Source organism: Sycon ciliatum, chromosome 13, assembly GCF_964019385.1.
Source record: "Sycon ciliatum chromosome 13, ocSycCili1.1, whole genome shotgun sequence".
In the NCBI taxonomy this organism is placed as follows: domain Eukaryota; kingdom Metazoa; phylum Porifera; class Calcarea; order Leucosolenida; family Sycettidae; genus Sycon; species Sycon ciliatum.
The window spans coordinates 15,843,948-15,861,912 of NC_088655.1; the positions used below are offsets into that span (position 1 = coordinate 15,843,948).

Here is a 17,965-nt window from a genome sequence, read left to right on the forward strand (position 1 = left end):
TTCGCACAGTGTCTCTGCAAGAAAAGCAGCACAGTTATGAAGAGCAGAGAAGAAAAAGCAAAGAGATCAGGGGTGTCGGAAGGTATTTTTGTGTGCTGCTGTCTGCCATCTGAAGTACAATGTACTCATAGGGGAGAGGTGGCTGAGCGGCATTCACACATACACACACACACACATACACACACACACACACACACACACACACACACACACACACATACACACACACACACACACCTCAGACTTCAGACCTCAGACCTGCCCATCGTGGAGACATAGCAACTTGTGCTGGGATTACACCATTCAACAGCTTGCACGGCTGATGAATTGACCGCCGCTAATTTTAGCCTGGTGTCCACCACACAGCTGATTGAAGTGACTTTTTCTGGCCAGTGAATCCATTTTTTTCATTTTTTCATTTTTTTCTATATTTTTTCTATATTTTTTACACACACAGGCCACACCACATACTCAGGCATACACTGGCTGTTGGTAACCACCCAGGAGAATGAAAGAAGAGCTGGGAGAATGAGAAAGAGAAGAAAGACGCACACACACCCACACACACACACACACGCGCGCAGGCACACACACACACACGCATGCACGTGCACGCACGCTGTTGTGTATCGTGTCGGAGAACGGTCTTCTGGGGTGTCGTCGAGATCTCGTTGCGACCGTGACTCCTGCTTGTCTCCCTGGCTAGGTGCTGCTTGCTTTGCTTTTTTGCGTAGTGTTTTTGATTATTGTTTACTATTGCGTATTGTTAGTGTTCGTTGTGATTTGGTACAGTACTTGTTACGAGATACGACACATTGTGTAGTGTGTGTTTGCAGCACGAAGAAGACTGCACACCAGAACGGTTAGCTCAGGAACTTGGGCTTACCTTGTGCAATCACAGTTCATCAGCTTGGACATTGCGCTTGGTCCCATGCGAATAACCGACTAGAATAGTAATTATTTCTTCGTTGCATTTTTGAATTGTGTTCTTGCTAGCTCGTTGATTTATTTAGTTGATGTGTTGATTTGTGTTTGATTACTTATTTATTTGATGCGCGATTTATGTGCGCTGATTGCGTGATGGCATGCAATTATGATCATGCTTGCGCCAGCTAGCTAGATGCCTGCGCCGCGCACTGATGTTGAATGAGTTAGTATGCGCCCCGCGCTGTTCATGCATATATGGTACATGGTGTGTAATGTTTGCCGCACACGCGTATACGTGCCTCGCCTCGTACTGCTTATGTGCCGCGCGCCGTACTATTGCTGTCGCTTTGCCGCCAAATTTAGCTTCCGCTTTCCGAGCGCTGTACGCTCTTCTGTACGCTCATGCCAAAGTTGGACGCACATTGTGGCTGGCCAGCGCTTTACCCCTCATGCGTTGTTCTTTTCCTTGATGCTGTGGTTTGTTTTTCTTTAGTGTTCTAGAGTTCTCTTTCCGATGTAGTTCGTATTTTTCCAGTCTCTTCTTCTCAATGTATTCTACTGTTCATTCATTATAGTCCGTAAAGAATTACGTGACCTTTTTGTCTTGTGGCGTCTGTGCGATCCTGAAACTTTTGAGGTGTTAGTAGTGAACACAACATTTTGGCGACCACGCCAGGATAGAGACGCGTGAACATGGATGAGGTAGAAGCGAAGCTGATCGCAAATGGTCAAGCTTATGGCTACACTGGAGAGGCATTGCGTACTTACGTAGAGGAGCGTATCGAGAAGCACGAGGAGAAAGTGCGTGCAGACAGAGAGCGCGACGAACGAGCAGGAAGTAGATTGGAAAGGAAAGATGACGAGCAGCTGCTTGCGAGGATTGCAGATTTGGAGTTGCAAGTCCAGCACACACGAGAGACTCAGAGTGATGAGAGCACTTTGTTGAATACGACGAATGGCAGTTTAGCGAGCAAGAGGGCTGCCATCAAGATGCCGAAGTTCGACGGTAAGCAGACTGTTGAGACCTATCTCGAACTGTTCGAGGATGTGGCAAAGCAAAATGAGTTCAGCGACGACGAGTACCTGATCCGCTTGCGCGTGGCTGTTGCTGGCAGCAAGTTGGAAGGTGCATGCTATGGCTGCAACACCTTTGCCGAAGCGAAGCGCGAGCTGCTGATGGCGGATGGGAAGACCGCCGACAAAGCGTGGCAAGCCCTGATGGCCATACAGCAGAAAAGTGATGAGAGTTTCTACCAGTTTGTGGTACGAGTGACGCGCGAGACGGAGAAGTGGGCAAAACTCGCCAGGCCTAGCCGTACCTCTAGCCGCGGACAAATCGGTGAGCTGGACGACACTGAATTGTTCGGATGTGTCGTACGTCAAGTCCTGCTAGAAGCTGTGTCGGCAGAAACTAAGGCCTTCTTGATCGAGAAGAGATGTTACACGAAGGACTTGAAGGCGTTTGCGGAGGATGGTATGGCTTACCAAACAGCCCACGGACGTAGCAAGCTGAAGCCTGCCAAGTCTAGCACCAGCGACAAACGTATACCGTTTGCGTCGGCAGAGTGTTTGACGGTCAGCGTTGATGAGGCTAACAAGAAATTGTCAGCTATGGCGTCTGAGCACCGAAACGCGTACGTCAAGGCAGAGGGACTGTGTTTCAACTGCCTGAGACCAGGACATCGAGTGATGAATTGTCAGAACAAGGGTCGTTGCAAGCACTGCAACAAGCGACACCACAGTCTACTGCACAGAGAGGACAAACAGGTAACATCCGAACCGATAGCCGAATCGAAAGTCGGTACGTATGAATGTAGTGCAAACAGCGTGCACTTGATGACCGGCGTGGCTGAGGTACAAGGACCTAGCCGAAAGGCCAGTGTACGCATATTCATCGACCCAGGTGCGCAGGCATCGTTCATCACCGCGCCACTGGTGAACTCGCTGCAACCGGCACACCTTGGATCGCAAACTGTCAGGCTGAAGGCGTTTGACGTGGAGCCGAAGTTTGAAAAGATGGACAGGTACCGTGTCACCATCAAGGGTGCAACGAAGTCCATTTCCGTCAATGCCTGGCAAAAGAAGTCGCTAGGTCTCCGATTCGATCCGCTAGCAGACAGCACAATTGCACGTTGGCAGTCAAAGGGATTGCAGCTGTCTGATGACTCGACAAAGGCCGGATCAAGCGAAGTGCACATGCTGATTGGAGCTGACTACTGCAATGAGTTCCTTCTCCGCAAGGAGCAAATCAATGGAGAGACGGCCTGGCACACTGAAATAGGCTGGGTGCTGTCAGGACCGGCTAATAGTGAAACCAAGTCAGCGACCGTCAGTGTGAGTTGTATTGAACTTGACCGACTGTGGAAGATGGAAGAGGTGCCGGAAATAGCTGAGACGTTACCGGACTTCCCGATAGAGCGGCAAGGCCCTCATTACCAAGTGGGATTGCTATGGCGATCTGAGAAGCGTCCGCCAGCCAACCTCAACCAAGCGATGGCAGCGGCACACTCACTGCTGAAGCAGCTACAGAGACGAGGTCAACGTCCAGCGTATGATGACGTCCTCATCACTGAGTACTTGAAGCTGGATGCCATTGAAAAGGAACCGCATCCGGAGGAAGCCGGCTATTACATGCCGCATCATGCCGTATTCCGTAGCGACGCCTCAACGACGAAGACACGGGTCGTCTTCAATGCATCCGCCGCCTGCACCGGAGCACAATCCCTAAACGACATGGTCGATCCCGGGCCATCACTCCTACCGGATCTCACTGGTATCCTCCTCAGGTTCCGTGAGTATGAATGTGCTGTACAAGCCGATATTCGCAAGGCTTTTTTTATGATCGGAATGCGTGAAGAAGATAGGCCATATCTGCGTTTTGTTTGGCCTGAGATAGGTAGCGAAGAAATGTGTATCTGGCGTTTAAAGAAGCTGCCTTTTGGAGTGAATTGTTCTCCTTTCATACTTAGTGCTGTGCTGCGCTTTCATCTCGATAGTGCATTCGAGTCTGCTTCTGCTGCTGAGCGTGATATCATAGAGCTGCTGCTGCGTAGTTTTTATGTTGATGATTGCGTTTCTAGCTTGCCATGCTGTGCGGATGCTGAAAAGCTGCAGGAGTATAGCGTTAATGTTTTGCAGGGAGCAGGCATGGAGTTGCGGAAGTGGCGAGGGAACACGATGACCTCAGACCCCGAGGCTGGTTCCAAGGCACTGGGTATTGTGTGGAACACCGAGTCAGATTGTATTTCGGTGGCTGCGCTCGGTGATGTTGAGTGTCCCAAGGAAGTGTCTGGTTGGTCTCGTCGTGCGTTGTTGCGTTGTGTTGCCGCTGTGTTCGATCCGCTAGGTTGGGCGTCACCCGCAGTTGTGCCAGGCAAGATGATGTTGCAAGAGAGTTGGAAGCTCGGCGGTGGTTGGGATGACCCATTCCCTATTGATTTGGCTGTCCGATGTGCTTCATGGTGGGGAGAGCTCGCAGCGCTTTCTTCCGTTAAAATCCCCAGATGGATCGGGTGTACTCCAGATGCTCCAGTCACGTTGCATGTATTCTCAGATGCATCCGAGAAGGGCTATGGCTGTTGTTTCTATGTTGTGTCCGGTTTGACGTCTTCTTTGTTGTGTGCGAAGGCGAAGGTTGCACCTGTTGTACGTCCCACTCTTGCGCGTCTGGAATTGTCGGCTGTGTGTCTTGGCGTGAAGATGTTGTCCTTTGTCGTCAATGAATTGAGAGTGCCAATTGAAAGGATTGTGGGGTGGACAGACAGCCTAACCACATGGCACTGGATCTCAAAGCCGTCGTATCACTGGAAGACGTATGTTGCTAATCGAGTTGCTGCAGTGCAAGAAGTTTCGCAGAAGCTGCAAGTAGAATGGCGTCACTGTCCAGGAGTTAGCAACCCTGCAGATCTTGTCTCGCGTGGTGTCCCAGTGTGTGACTTGCAGAAGGAGATGTGGCTGCATGGTCCGTCATGGTTGAGCGATGAGTCTCAGTGGCCACCAGTCATCTCGTTTCAGAGCACCAATGAGTCCGTCACCGAAGCACGCGTGTCGGCTGTGGAGGTTGACACTCCAGTTGTTTGGCCGTGGGAGAAGTTCTCCAAGTGGCAACGAGCTCGCGGTTTGGTCGCAAGTATGCTGTCATGGCGACACAAGGGTGTTTCGCGTGCAGAATTGATTCCATCTGCTGAGTCTGTGATGTTTCGCGCCATCCAAGAGCAATGCTTCCCCAAGGAGTTGTCCCAGTTGCGGAGCAAGGAGCCACTGAAGAAGGGTTCGAAGCTGTTCAAGTTGTCTCCGTTTCTGTATGAAGCTGGTTTGCTCAGAGTTCGTGGTCGTCTGCAGGAGAGCGATCTGTCCTACGAGGTTCAGCATCCGATCATCCTGGGCAGATGTCATCTAAGTGAGTTGTTTCTGCGTGATGCTCACCTTCAGCGAATGCACCAGGGTGTAGAGAGCGTGCTTGCGTTTCTACAACAGCAGTTCTGGATTCTCGGAGCTCGTCGGTTTCTTCGTAGCGTGTCGGAGAAGTGCATTGTTTGCCGCAGATTTCGCGCACAGACTGCTGCTGAGGAGATGCCGCCGTTGCCCTCAGACAGGGTGAAGCACCACCAGCCATTCGGTCTCACAGGTATTGATTATGCAGGTCCGTTGTACGTGCGCAGTTCATCAAATGTTCAGAAAGTGTGGGTCGCACTCTTCGTGTGCGGTACTACTCGCGCAGTGCACCTAGAGCTCGTGGATAGCCTGTCGACAGAGGTGTTCCTGCTAGCATTGCGTCGTTTCATCGCCCGTCGTGGGAAGCCGCTGCGTATACGTTCAGATAATGCTACGACGTTCAAGTCCGCCGCAGACAAGGTGGCAATCCCGTGGTTCTTCAATCCGCCATCTGCCCCGTGGCATGGAGGGTTCTATGAGCGTCTGGTGGCATGTGTGAAAGCTCCCTTGAAGAAGGTTCTCGGTCGAGCGTCATTGAGTCGAGACGAGCTGTTCACTGTCTTGACGGAGATCGAGAGAGTCGTCAACTCTCGACCCCTCACTCCGGTTTCTACGGATGTAGCTGACGAGTCGCCGCTGACTCCAGCCATGATGTTGGGAGACATCTTTGCAACCGGTATTGCCTCGTCTGACAGACCACTCGATCCACGGCAGTTGTCCGCTCGAGTCAAGTATGTCCACACCGTCTACGAGCACCTCAACCAGCGTTGGTCGTCTGAGTATCTCATTCGTCTCAGTGAGTATCATCGGTCGAAGTCAACTCCGATTGTCGTGAACGACGTTGTGTTTATTGCCGACGACAACCGGAAGCGGCAATCATGGCGCTTGGGTAGGGTCGCAGAGCTGTATCCTGGAAGAGATGGCAAGTGCAGGGTGGCCAAAGTCCAAGTTGGCCAATCGTCCATGCTACGGCCCATTCAACGCTTGGTTCCGTTGGAAGTAGCGAAGGAGCATGTTGAGCCGCCTGCTGTGGACGCTGAGCCGCAGCCGCAGACACCCGCGAGCGCTGATCCAGTCAACGTCGTCGATGCTGTTGAAATACCTTCGACGACCGTTGAACCGCAAGTTACGCGTCGATCTCGTCGTACCGTTCGACCACCACCTCGTCTTGATTTGTGATCAGTGTGGTTGAAGCCCTTTGGTGGGGAGAATGTTGTGTATCGTGTCGGAGAAAGGTCTTCTGGGGTGTCGTCGAGATCTCGTTGCGACCGTGACTCCTGCTTGTCTCCCTGGCTAGGTGCTGCTTGCTTTGCTTTTTTGCGTAGTGTTTTTGATTATTGTTTACTATTGCGTATTGTTAGTGTTCGTTGTGATTTGGTACAGTACTTGTTACGAGATACGACACATTGTGTCATAGCCAGCAATCGCATGTCATCTCGTACATTGAAAATCAACATAATTTTGTGAATCGACCTTTTTTTCAGGATCACTTTTCAACGAGGACGAAGCAAAGTCGGCCGAACGAAGCCTAGAGGAAGAAAATCACCCTCTCCACTTCACCATCACGATACTGACATAGATACGAGATGAAACAACTAAAAAATTCACAAGAAAACTGTACGACCATCATCGCGCTGACTTTGGTCTGACTTTGGTCTGAGAATTTCTATCACGATCAAAAATGTACGAGGAGCACTCAAAAATCAGCCACAGACGTACCTTTATCGCTCTCTACTCCTTTTTCAAGGCACAAAAGTCGACTCTCCACTTTCAAACCAGGAACCAGACATACCAGTGGTCCTTTTCAGCTGCTCCACGAGCGCAGGAAATGTTCACCAAGGGGCGCAGAGCAGCATCCATTCCAGAAAAATAGCTAAAATACGAGTGAGACTGCATGCCTGAGTACATGAGTACATGTATGAGTACATGCAGAAAATAGTCAATTTCAGCGTTTCTGCTCCAAACAGCAACTAGCTTCGACTAGAAACAAAGATTACACCAAAGGATCAAACAACAACCATTTTCTGCAGTTTTTTTGCAGATGGCTTCCTTGTGCTTGGCCCAGCACGCCAAAAATCACACCTCGGAGGAGTACAAAAATTACAACTCTCAGATGTCCTTGATTGCTGGCCATGAGTGTGTGTTTGCAGCACGAAGAAGACTGCACACCAGAACGGTTAGCTCAGGAACTTGGGCTTACCTTGTGCAATCACAGTTCATCAGCTTGGACATTGCGCTTGGTCCCATGCGAATAACCGACTAGAATAGTAATTATTTCTTCGTTGCATTTTTGAATTGTGTTCTTGCTAGCTCGTTGATTTATTTAGTTGATGTGTTGATTTGTGTTTGATTACTTATTTATTTGATGCGCGATTTATGTGCGCTGATTGCGTGATGGCATGCAATTATGATCATGCTTGCGCCAGCTAGCTAGATGCCTGCGCCGCGCACTGATGTTGAATGAGTTAGTATGCGCCCCGCGCTGTTCATGCATATATGGTACATGGTGTGTAATGTTTGCCGCACACGCGTATACGTGCCTCGCCTCGTACTGCTTATGTGCCGCGCGCCGTACTATTGCTGTCGCTTTGCCGCCAAATTTAGCTTCCGCTTTCCGAGCGCTGTACGCTCTTCTGTACGCTCATGCCAAAGTTGGACGCACGTTGTGGCTGGCCAGCGCTTTACCCCTCATGCGTTGTTCTTTTCCTTGATGCTGTGGTTTGTTTTTCTTTAGTGTTCTAGAGTTCTCTTTCCGATGTAGTTCGTATTTTTCCAGTCTCTTCTTCTCAATGTATTCTACTGTTCATTCATTATAGTCCGTAAAGAATTACGTGACCTTTTTGTCTTGTGGCGTCTGTGCGATCCTGAAACTTTTGAGGTGTTAGTAGTGAACACAACACACGCACATACACACACACACACAACAAATTGCTCACATCCAACAAATTCTGCCAATGTTCACACATAAAATGCATGCCTTCATCAGGTCCGCAGTGCAGAGCTGGGGGGGGGGGGGTAGGGGGGTAGGGGGGGGGGGAGGGAGGGCCTGGGCTAGGAACGTTCCTTTCCCAGTGACGTTCCCTGCACTCACTCTGCCATCTAACTCGCCAATGATTAGACCACCTGGTGTGCAACCAGGCACACTGATGGTGGCAGACACACAGTCAACATGTGATTACGTATCTCCTCTGACACCAGCAGTCGGCTTATCACAGACAAATTCAAGACCAATGGCTTTTATATTTTATATTTCTACTTTGAAGTACGAAGAACACAAGCCCGGCTCGAGACAAAAATGAATAATCATTTTCGGGGAAATCCATTCAATATTTTTCTGACGTTAATTCAAAATACGAGAACAGTGTCCTTCTAAATCCACATTTGCTATATGGGTAACTTATGGTTCCTGCAGGATTGTTGAATTGAATTTGCAGGCTGGACGATTGGTAGGATTTAACAAACAATCCAAATATTCCTACGTGGTCCGCCCAGTTAAAATTGGCGCTTATCTTCACACTTGTCTCAGGAAAGAAATACGAATATTTAAAGCAAGCCACGATCACAAGGCACTATATACATGATTAATTTACATGTCAGTAAGCAACTCAGCCGAAAATTCAAGCAAGTTACACATCCTCCTCGCCACTATCGTCGCTGGAGGAAGAGCTCAAAACGTACGATCCGGACAGCTGCTGCACTGGTCGTTTCATAGCTTGTTCCACTTCTCCTCGTCTCGAATCACGCTCAAAGGCAGTGCGTGCCTGTCACCTTCCCATCAGAAGCTGAGAGAGACTGCCCGCATGTTGACTGTAAGTGTTATCCACGTTCGTCGCAATAATGCGTCTTTGTTTGAGACAAAAAGGCAACGCCATATCAGTGTCCTTTTTTCAAATCGCCTCTTGCGCTTGTCATACTTGCTGATCAGCACCCGTAGGGCCGTACCCACGCGAGCCGCTAGTGCTTGAAGATCGACATGCAGCGCAGTGATAGCTTCCGCTTGATGTAGCACCTGTGCGCTCGCACTGCAACTACAACGCCATCCACCAGGCTTTTCGGCTAGTTTCCTGAAAGTCCCTTGCACGAGTGTTTCTCTAAGGACTTGGTGTTTTCTTTCATTAGTTCCTTTGCCCTGTCCTCTGTGAGCTTCAAAGTGTGTCCGCCGGATTGGTCTCACTTACTGGAGATATCGACATGAGCTGCAGTTTCTTCGTCAGCGATTTGCTGGTGATAGCCCTTCACTAGGCGCTGTACTGTGCGAGCACTGAAATTCAAGCTCGCGAAGCGCTTTTTCAGCTTTTCTATACCTCCCCGGAGTAAACAATCCTTACCATCAGACAGCTGGAAGTAGACAGAAACTGTATTCTCCATCGCCCTTAAATGCGAACATCCTGACCTATTTTCTTGCGCTGACGGAAGTGTTCGTCGGCGGCAGCTCCGTCAAAAAGACTCAAACGAACCGATCGCAACTTCTGTGATGGTTTGTGCTGCCATTTCGTCGGATGCAATGGTCAATGGTTATGTTCGGATGGTGAATCGGTGGTTCCATGCCGTGTGGCACAGGCAGAACACCAAAAAACCAAGTGAGAAGATAAGCGCCAATTTTAACTTGGCAGACCAAGTACTGTACTTCCACGTAGAAAAAGCATTATTAGCTTGTATGAAAGAAGTGGCTTGTTTCAACCAAATTCGGATTTCTTTTTTGCCTGCATGTAAGCAAGTGCACACATATAGTCATGCACTTATAGTACAATGAGCGACGGATCATGGAACAACTAATTCCTATGGCCCTTCATGGGTACAGAGACCTGTTCTCATGCACTTTTATATGTGCTTTTCCAGTTTGCATGGGCATTCCCTACCATTCCCTGAAAGTCTGACATACCGATGTCAAAATGCCATCTGGCAAAATCTGAATTACCGGTTTGTAACAAACTGCCTAATGCAAACTGAAATTGAGAGGATTTTCAAACCTAGGCAAGCATGTGTGTGACAATTTGAGAATGTAGGGTAATATCCAGTACAAAGCAAACGTGGTGCTTTTGTGTCCAAAATACTGTAGCTGGCAAATGTCAACAGTTCTACATCACCAGGTACCAGTACAAGTAATCAGGAATTCAGATCATGCAAAAGAGCTGCTACTTTGAAGTATGCATAGCATGCTTCAAATGAAGAGGAGCTACGTGCCACCGTGTTGTGTGCTTCGTTCAATGACAATGACGTTACTCCTTTTCCCCTCATCATGATAATTATCAACTTTCAACCCACACAGCCACACCAAATCCTTGGCTGCGCAAAAGAAACGAAAAACTTTCGAAACCTCCCCAACTCCTTCAAATGCATTCCAAGGACTTCCCTAGAGAGCGTCTTCAGGGATATGCGAGTCATTTGCGCAAATTTGAAATGAAGGAATTGGAGAGATTAGGAGAGCTTTCGCCTGGGGTAAACGTTCACACTACATGTCTCTATTAATTCCACAAACAGATTTGTTTTAGTTATGCCAACACAATTGAAATCTGAAACTGTATGGTCAAGTTAATTCATGCAACTCTCAGTATAGAGATTACTCACATTAAGGTGGTAGTGTGCCTCATGATAATATGCCTACATGAGAACAAGCACAGTTACACATAGCGGAGAAAAAAGACCAACGAAACACTTAGCCATGTGATAATTGTGGTCACCTTATCAGTGATGTGTGACGACAGCCAATCCCTTACTAAACATACACACACACACACACACACACACATACACACACACACACACACATTTGACCTTTGACGCCCATCGCTGGAGGTGATGATAGCAATGCTACGGCAGAAGCCATAGCAACTTGTGCTGGAATTGCACCATTCAACAGCTTGCAAGGCTGAAGAATTGACCGTCACTATTCAGCCTGTTCTACACGATACAGCTATTTTGAAGAGACTTTTTCTGGCCAGTGAATCCCTATTTTTGGGATTTTTAATTTTTTTTCCCGCACACACATCACACCACATACTCCGGCATGCACGGGCTGTTGGTAACCACCCAGGAGAATGAAAGAAAAGCCAGGAAAAGTCTGAGAAAGAGAAGTGTGACCATCATCCACACACACATACACACACACACGCACGCACACACGCACACACACACACACACACACACACACACACACACACACACACACACTTGTACTTGCTCACTGCCAAAAATGGTCACGTGGGTCTCCCCGGGAGAGGGGAGAGAGACCCAAAAGGAATCTTGGAAAGATGACTCAATTGGCCATTGAACCACCCAATGGCCGACACCCCCTGAAATCCCCAAACTAGGGTGGACTTGAAATGATCCCACTTATGGGCTCACCACACCTCAGTAAGTGGGTGAGGACAAGGTGCAGAAAAAGGATTGACGGCATTAGGGTATCCGTCCCGGGATCCAACTGCAGGTACCCCTGCCCCCAGTGAAGGTAATACTTGGTACTAGTGTGGGTGGCTAAATCAGACACACACACACACACACACACACACACACACACACACACACACACACACACATGCATACACACACACTGCCACACACACACACACACATTCAATGACATTGACGCTACTCCTTTGAACCCTTGTCATGATATGAACTTTAAACGCACACAGCGACACCAAGCCCTCCAACTATCGACCGATATCACTGCTCAGTGTGACGTCAAAAGTGCAGGAGAGGATTGCTGCAGACTGGATTTCCACGCACATTCAGTCGAGGCTCACCTCCTCAGTGGCCTATCAGGCTTTCGACCCACGACCGCACCACTCAGCAAGTATCTCGTTTAATTCACCAAATTGCCCAAAAATGAGATGGTGGGCAAACGGCAAATACCTGGTCTTATCCGACCTGTCCAAAGCGTTTCACCAAGGGTGGCATAAAGGACTGCTCGTCTATGTTTGCATCTCCCTTCTTTGAACATGGAACCCGATCCATGTTGCTGCACCGGCTCAAATGGCAGAAAACGTTCGGTTCTAAAATTTATTATTATCCTTTTGGACTGGTGTGGATTGCACAGGTGCATGCACTACATTGAAGAGTTGCAGACGCTTCCAATTTGTTCTAGAAATTATACTTTGTCACAATCATTATCAGATTCGGATGGAGAGCCGAGGATCAAAATTAAAAAGAGAAGACCAAAGGTTTTAAGTTATCCGTTTTCGTCCAACACTAACATTGTAAAATCATGATACAGGCAAGTCAGAATGTGCTACAATCAGCACAGCCCGGACTGATGCGATACTGACATTCAACAACATGGCAATTACTTGTCCCAGCTTGTATTCTTAGTTCGCTGTGGTGTTTAGTATATTTTCGTTTTGAGTGCGCTCACCTTCCCTTTCTAACGTCTAACGTTAGATCCTAACTTGGAACCTTTCAAGTTGGAAGGCTGTTGGCTTGCGCATTCCACGACGTGATGGAGCTAAGCATCAGGTCGTTGAATGTCAGTAACTCGTCAGTCGGTGTTGTGTTAACTGTTTCGCGTTCTGACTCACCAGTGTCATGCTTATAATTGTCAGCACTCGGATGGTGAGCCAAGGAAAATACTAGATAGGAACAAGGGAAACGGCGGGGCACAAGTAATGCGTCAGAGTCCACCAACTAAACCAGATGTTGAACAGTCAGAACAGTCAGACATGTACAAGGTAGCACCATACTCACAAGGAGTACTGAAACATTCCACTGCAGGGAAGCGAGCTTAAAAGCACTGCTCGATAGCGTTCCCCAGCGGCCTTCCAACTTGGAAGGTTCATGGATATTAGTGATAATTCCAAAGAGGGGAAGGTAAGCGCCATCAAGTCGAACACTAGCTACGTTCCAAGGCACAGTGGAATGCTGGCTTGGTACGATAACGGGACGGTAAGACAATTGGACAATACAGTCTAACCACAATTCGACCCAACTTGAGAGGCTCGATTTTTCAAGAATAATATCCATGAACCTTCCGATTTGGAAGGCCTTTGAGTAGTGCTATCAAGCAGTGCTCATGCTGAACTTGCTGCCATGGAATATCTCAGTACTACTTGTCAGTCTGCTGCTACCTTGTGCATGTCTGACTGTTTAACACCTGGTTTAGTTGCTGGACTCTAACACGTAACTTGTGCCCCACCGCTTTCCTTGTTTCAATATTAGTATTGCTAGTGTTGGACAAAAACGGATACCTTGTAAACAATTGGTACTCTCTTTACAATTACATTCAATCACCAATTTACTTGGATGGAGAGCCAAGGAGAAATACATAGAAAAGGAAAATAGTAACTTAGAAACTTTTCAAGTTGGAAGGCTGTTGGAGTGCGCGTCCAAGACGTGCTAGAGCTGATAGCCAGTTAGTTGTAGAACGTCAGTACCGTCGGTCAGTGTCGTGCAATGTTATTGCATGAGCTGACTGTTTAGTAACTGGTGGTGTTAGTGGACATCACAGCGTATCTTGTAGTTCCTTGGTTCTTTGTCTTTTCAATAAAATTAATAATCATTTTTAGGTATACCAACAGATCTGAAATTTGCACTTGGTCCGGCTCATCGGAGTTGTCGCTTTTCTCGCACGCACTTTTTGACAGGTAAAACCCAGTCCAATCGCAATATCTAACTTACTTTTTCTTGGGAGTTTGTCATGGCAAGGTCAAAGGAGGCACCAAAGAAAAAAGATCGCAACTAGCGCTTTGAATCACGATGTGTTCGACTTTTTGGGAAGTGGGAATCTGGCCATTCACTGTCTGTGTTGCCAAAAGCCAAGTGCAGCGACCTACAGATCGGAACTGTAGCAGGGGCAACTGACATCCTGGCCTGAAGAGCGTGACAGGCACGTACGCACGGCAGAGGAGTATGAGCGTGATGCCGAAGAAGAAAGGTGTTTTTGATGCGATGCGAGGGACGTTTTGATTGTTCAGCGTATCCAGCGGAGCGCATGACAGCTGTCTGGAGAGGCCTGTATGCCTCATTCCAAGGCTTTGTTGAAACAAACTGTGGTGACACACAGGTCACACTGCCCACGGTTCCTTCAAGCACCGAAGTGACAGAGACGGCTGTTCCTTTTTCCATTGCTTCCTTACGACAGGCTGAGAAAGCAAGAGACAAGATACTCTTCACCAGCAGCTAGACACCTGCAAATGTCAGCTCAAGTAACGGCAGCTCTCTAGTGATGCAGAGTTGAATGAACTCAGGACCTGTAAAAGCGGGAGTGCAAGAACGCGCTTCCTGGCTGATTTATCATGTACATTTGCTTGTGACCTTGCTTCCCGGCCCTTCTTCTACGCGCTTCACCAGATTCCATTGCTGAAATTTTTTTCTTGTGACGGAGAGTATTCATGTATGATGTGCTTCCTCACTATTTCTACTGGAAATTTCACAGAGCGGTAACAAAACTCCTGTTCTTAGTGGTGATAGACAAGCGACAATTGCGATGAGCCGGACCAAGTAGAAACGTTCAACATAACATGAAATGAACTCGGATGGAGAGCCAAGGATTATTTTATAAAAAGTAAAAAGGACGAAAAAACTACCTCCTCCGCTAAGCAAAACTTCATTGCCTTTTTTGTGTTCTTGTCATGATCTTTCTGTTGGCATTAGACAAACATGTCAGTGATCTATCCCTTACATAGGATAGCCACGGTGTCGTCCATTGTTCTGAGAGGCTTTTGGACCACTGAAAAGCGTTGAGTCCTTCAAAAATCGGCGAAGCATAACCGTTTCTTGACAGGATGTCACCAGAACACAACTCTGGCGCATGACACCGAAGTGCGAAAATGAGAAACAGTTTGAAAGACCGCGTGGCTCGAAGAAGTGCCCAGAATTCATCCAGAAGCCGGCCAGCCACTACTGTACCAGCACGATGGTACGAGTCCGCACACAGCCAAAATAAACCAATGCACATGTGTTTGCGGCGCAGGGGAAAACAAAAAGGGCTCGTCATTCAGGCTGTTGTTCAGCCTGCGCAAAGTCCCGATTTCAACGTCGACAACTTGGCGTTCTTCCACAGCCCGAAGACAGACGTATCACTCGTGGCGAAGGAAAACAGAAAGGAGCTTCTGCAGGCTGTGGAAACGAGTACCCCTCTGCCAAGATGAGGAGCGTTTGGTTGTGTCCGTTTGGTTGTGTCCGTATGGCTCTTTCCATGGCGTTCTGGAGAGTCTGAGCGGCAGAGACAACAACTACCAGCGCAGCCGTGGAGGTCGTCAAGCTCACAGTTCGAGAGAATAACTTGGCGATCTCCACGATCAGATCGTGTCCCAGAAACTTGTAAAGGCTGTAGGACAAATGCTGGCAGCGCTGGAGGCAAAAGTCAGCAAGAATGCCGACTCGATGTCATCAAGGAGTGAGTCGTCATTAAATTCAGACGAAGAATGAAGCTGGACTGCTTTGAAACGAGCTGTGTGACATCTGTAAATAACTATCTCTCATTTGCTGCTTTGTTTTCCACTTTGCAAAGTGTTTTGGTAGCCATAGAAAGCTTTGAACTAAACTGTAAAAATGCAACGAAGTTTTGTTTAGCGGAGGAAGTACAAGTTGAGCGGATTGTTTAGTAACTGGTGGTGTTAGTGGACATTATAGTGTAACTTGTAGTTTCTTGGTGCTTTTTACTTTTTATAAGTAACATGAAATGGTATGATAAAGTGAAGCCAATAAACTGTTGTCAACGTAAAGAACGCTTACACACTCTGGTTTTCTGCTTAGTTCTTGTATTATATCCTATAAGCGAAACAGCACAGTGACACACAGGGGAGAACAAAGAACAAATAAAAACTCAGACATGTGCACATTGTGGTCACGTGATCAGTCAGGTATGACCGCAACCAGTTGGTTATGAAATTACTGACCTCACACAGTCTACCGCCATCATAATATCGGGCATCAATCCCCATTTGGTTTGCAAAGTAAAATAGAACTTCAAACAAATACAAAAATCACGCGCATATACGAACACATGGATGTGCGCGCCCTCGGACTTGACAGACACATGCACGCAAGCACATGCACACACGCATTCATACCGACACCTCCAAAACCAGGTCAGGGCCCTCTCTGTGCTTTGTTTTGCCTACAGTCTCTCCTTTCGTAGGTCGTCATGCATGTAATTCAAACTGATTGAAATGGCTTGGAAATACAGATATGGGATACATTGCTGCCTATTTTTGCCCGGTATTCTCATGTCAGCCTGGTCTTATTATTATGCCTGTGTGGATTCACAGGAAGTGGATAGCCACTCGCTTATTGAATGAATTATTGTGGCATTCGGTGCTGAATAATGTGTTTTTGTGTTGTTTTTGTTTTTACCTCAGCTGTAGTCCCATCCACTGATAGTCGATATTAGCACTATTAGCTGAATTCTTATCGCGCTGCTTCTCACACCGGCTCTTACCGACAGAGTAGTTGGCCTTTATCAATGCTGGTTTGAGAGCTTACACATCATTGTGAACCTGATGAAGGCAATTTGCCGAAACGTTTTAATATTGTGAAATGAGTTGAATTATTGCAGTGTTGATGGAAGAGAGCATGTGGGCTCTACTCGTAACTATTTATAAAACTTCAGGAAGCCTACCCACTCTTACTTAAAAATGAAGGAATCGCTGTTTGCCCATTTGTCTGTTTGTCTGTCTGCCTCCCTTTCCCCTCCTGTCTCTCTTTCTGCTTCTCTCTCATTTCCTATCCGGCCTCTGATCTCGTCCCTTGTCAACACACATATTCGCTACTTTATAATCCCTTTACTGTGCCCATGCCTCATTCAGCACAGCTAGCTGGACTGGGCTTATTTAGCACAGCTAGCTGGACTGGGTGTATTTAGCATAGCTAGCTGGACTGGGCTGGTTTAACACAGCTAGCTGGACTGGGCTGGTGCTTAGATATGTGTCATTCTTCAGCTGTCCCTTGGCACTTCTTTCATCATAGTGACTACCACACATGCAACAGAAGAATGCTAGCTCAGGACTCTTTGCTTTGGTTGTCCAGTAGCGACCTTTACTTTGATTGTCCAGCATCATGACCATTTTTTTCATGGGCGTCGGAAGGTATTCGACATTGGTGTGGCCCCATGAGTAGGTGGGGTCCGGGGGCCCTTGTTGATGTTTTGTTACATTGAAATGTCCCCCTTTTGACAATATAACATGATGCCTCTTTTTAGCTCTTTTTGAAAATCAGTATTATGATCATTTCCTGAAGATAGCCACAAGAAAACGTTTGAAATGAACTCAATGTAGTTCGGTGTCTGTGGATGACTGGGTTTACTATTTTTCTTATCTCTATTAAAAAATTGTATAAAAAGCCGAAAAAAGGTGTGAGAAGGTGGTAGCTCCAAACATTTGAGTTCACGCTTCCTGCCGACTGGCTGACACTTGACCGACTCATGACTGTTGTCTGGAGCACTAGAGAAGAATGCCGGGCCATCCGTGTGCAGAGCTTACTAACGCTGCTGCATGGTGCTCCCGAGGTATTTATCGCACTGGAAACGGATCGTCTCTGTGTGTTTGTATCGCTGGGGATGTTTGCACCTGGAAAGCACTAAAGTCAACTTTGCTTATAACGACACCCGGTGGGGCATCAGAAAAGTGTCTTTATTCGCGATGTGTCGTTATACCCGAAGTCCCATTAT

General features: G+C 47.6%; 1 protein-coding gene across 1 annotated transcript in view; it reads right to left on the reverse strand.

Annotated features, from left to right (window-relative positions):
• LOC135829212 (uncharacterized) overlaps nt 1–17,965 on the reverse strand; it is a gene marked incomplete in the record, with an annotated part of 78,857 nt that overhangs the window by 20,769 nt on the left and 40,123 nt on the right. The window contains 1 exon segment of the mRNA XM_065341617.1: nt 16,033–16,068. Within this exon segment, the coding sequence (XP_065197689.1) occupies nt 16,033–16,068 (36 nt within the window).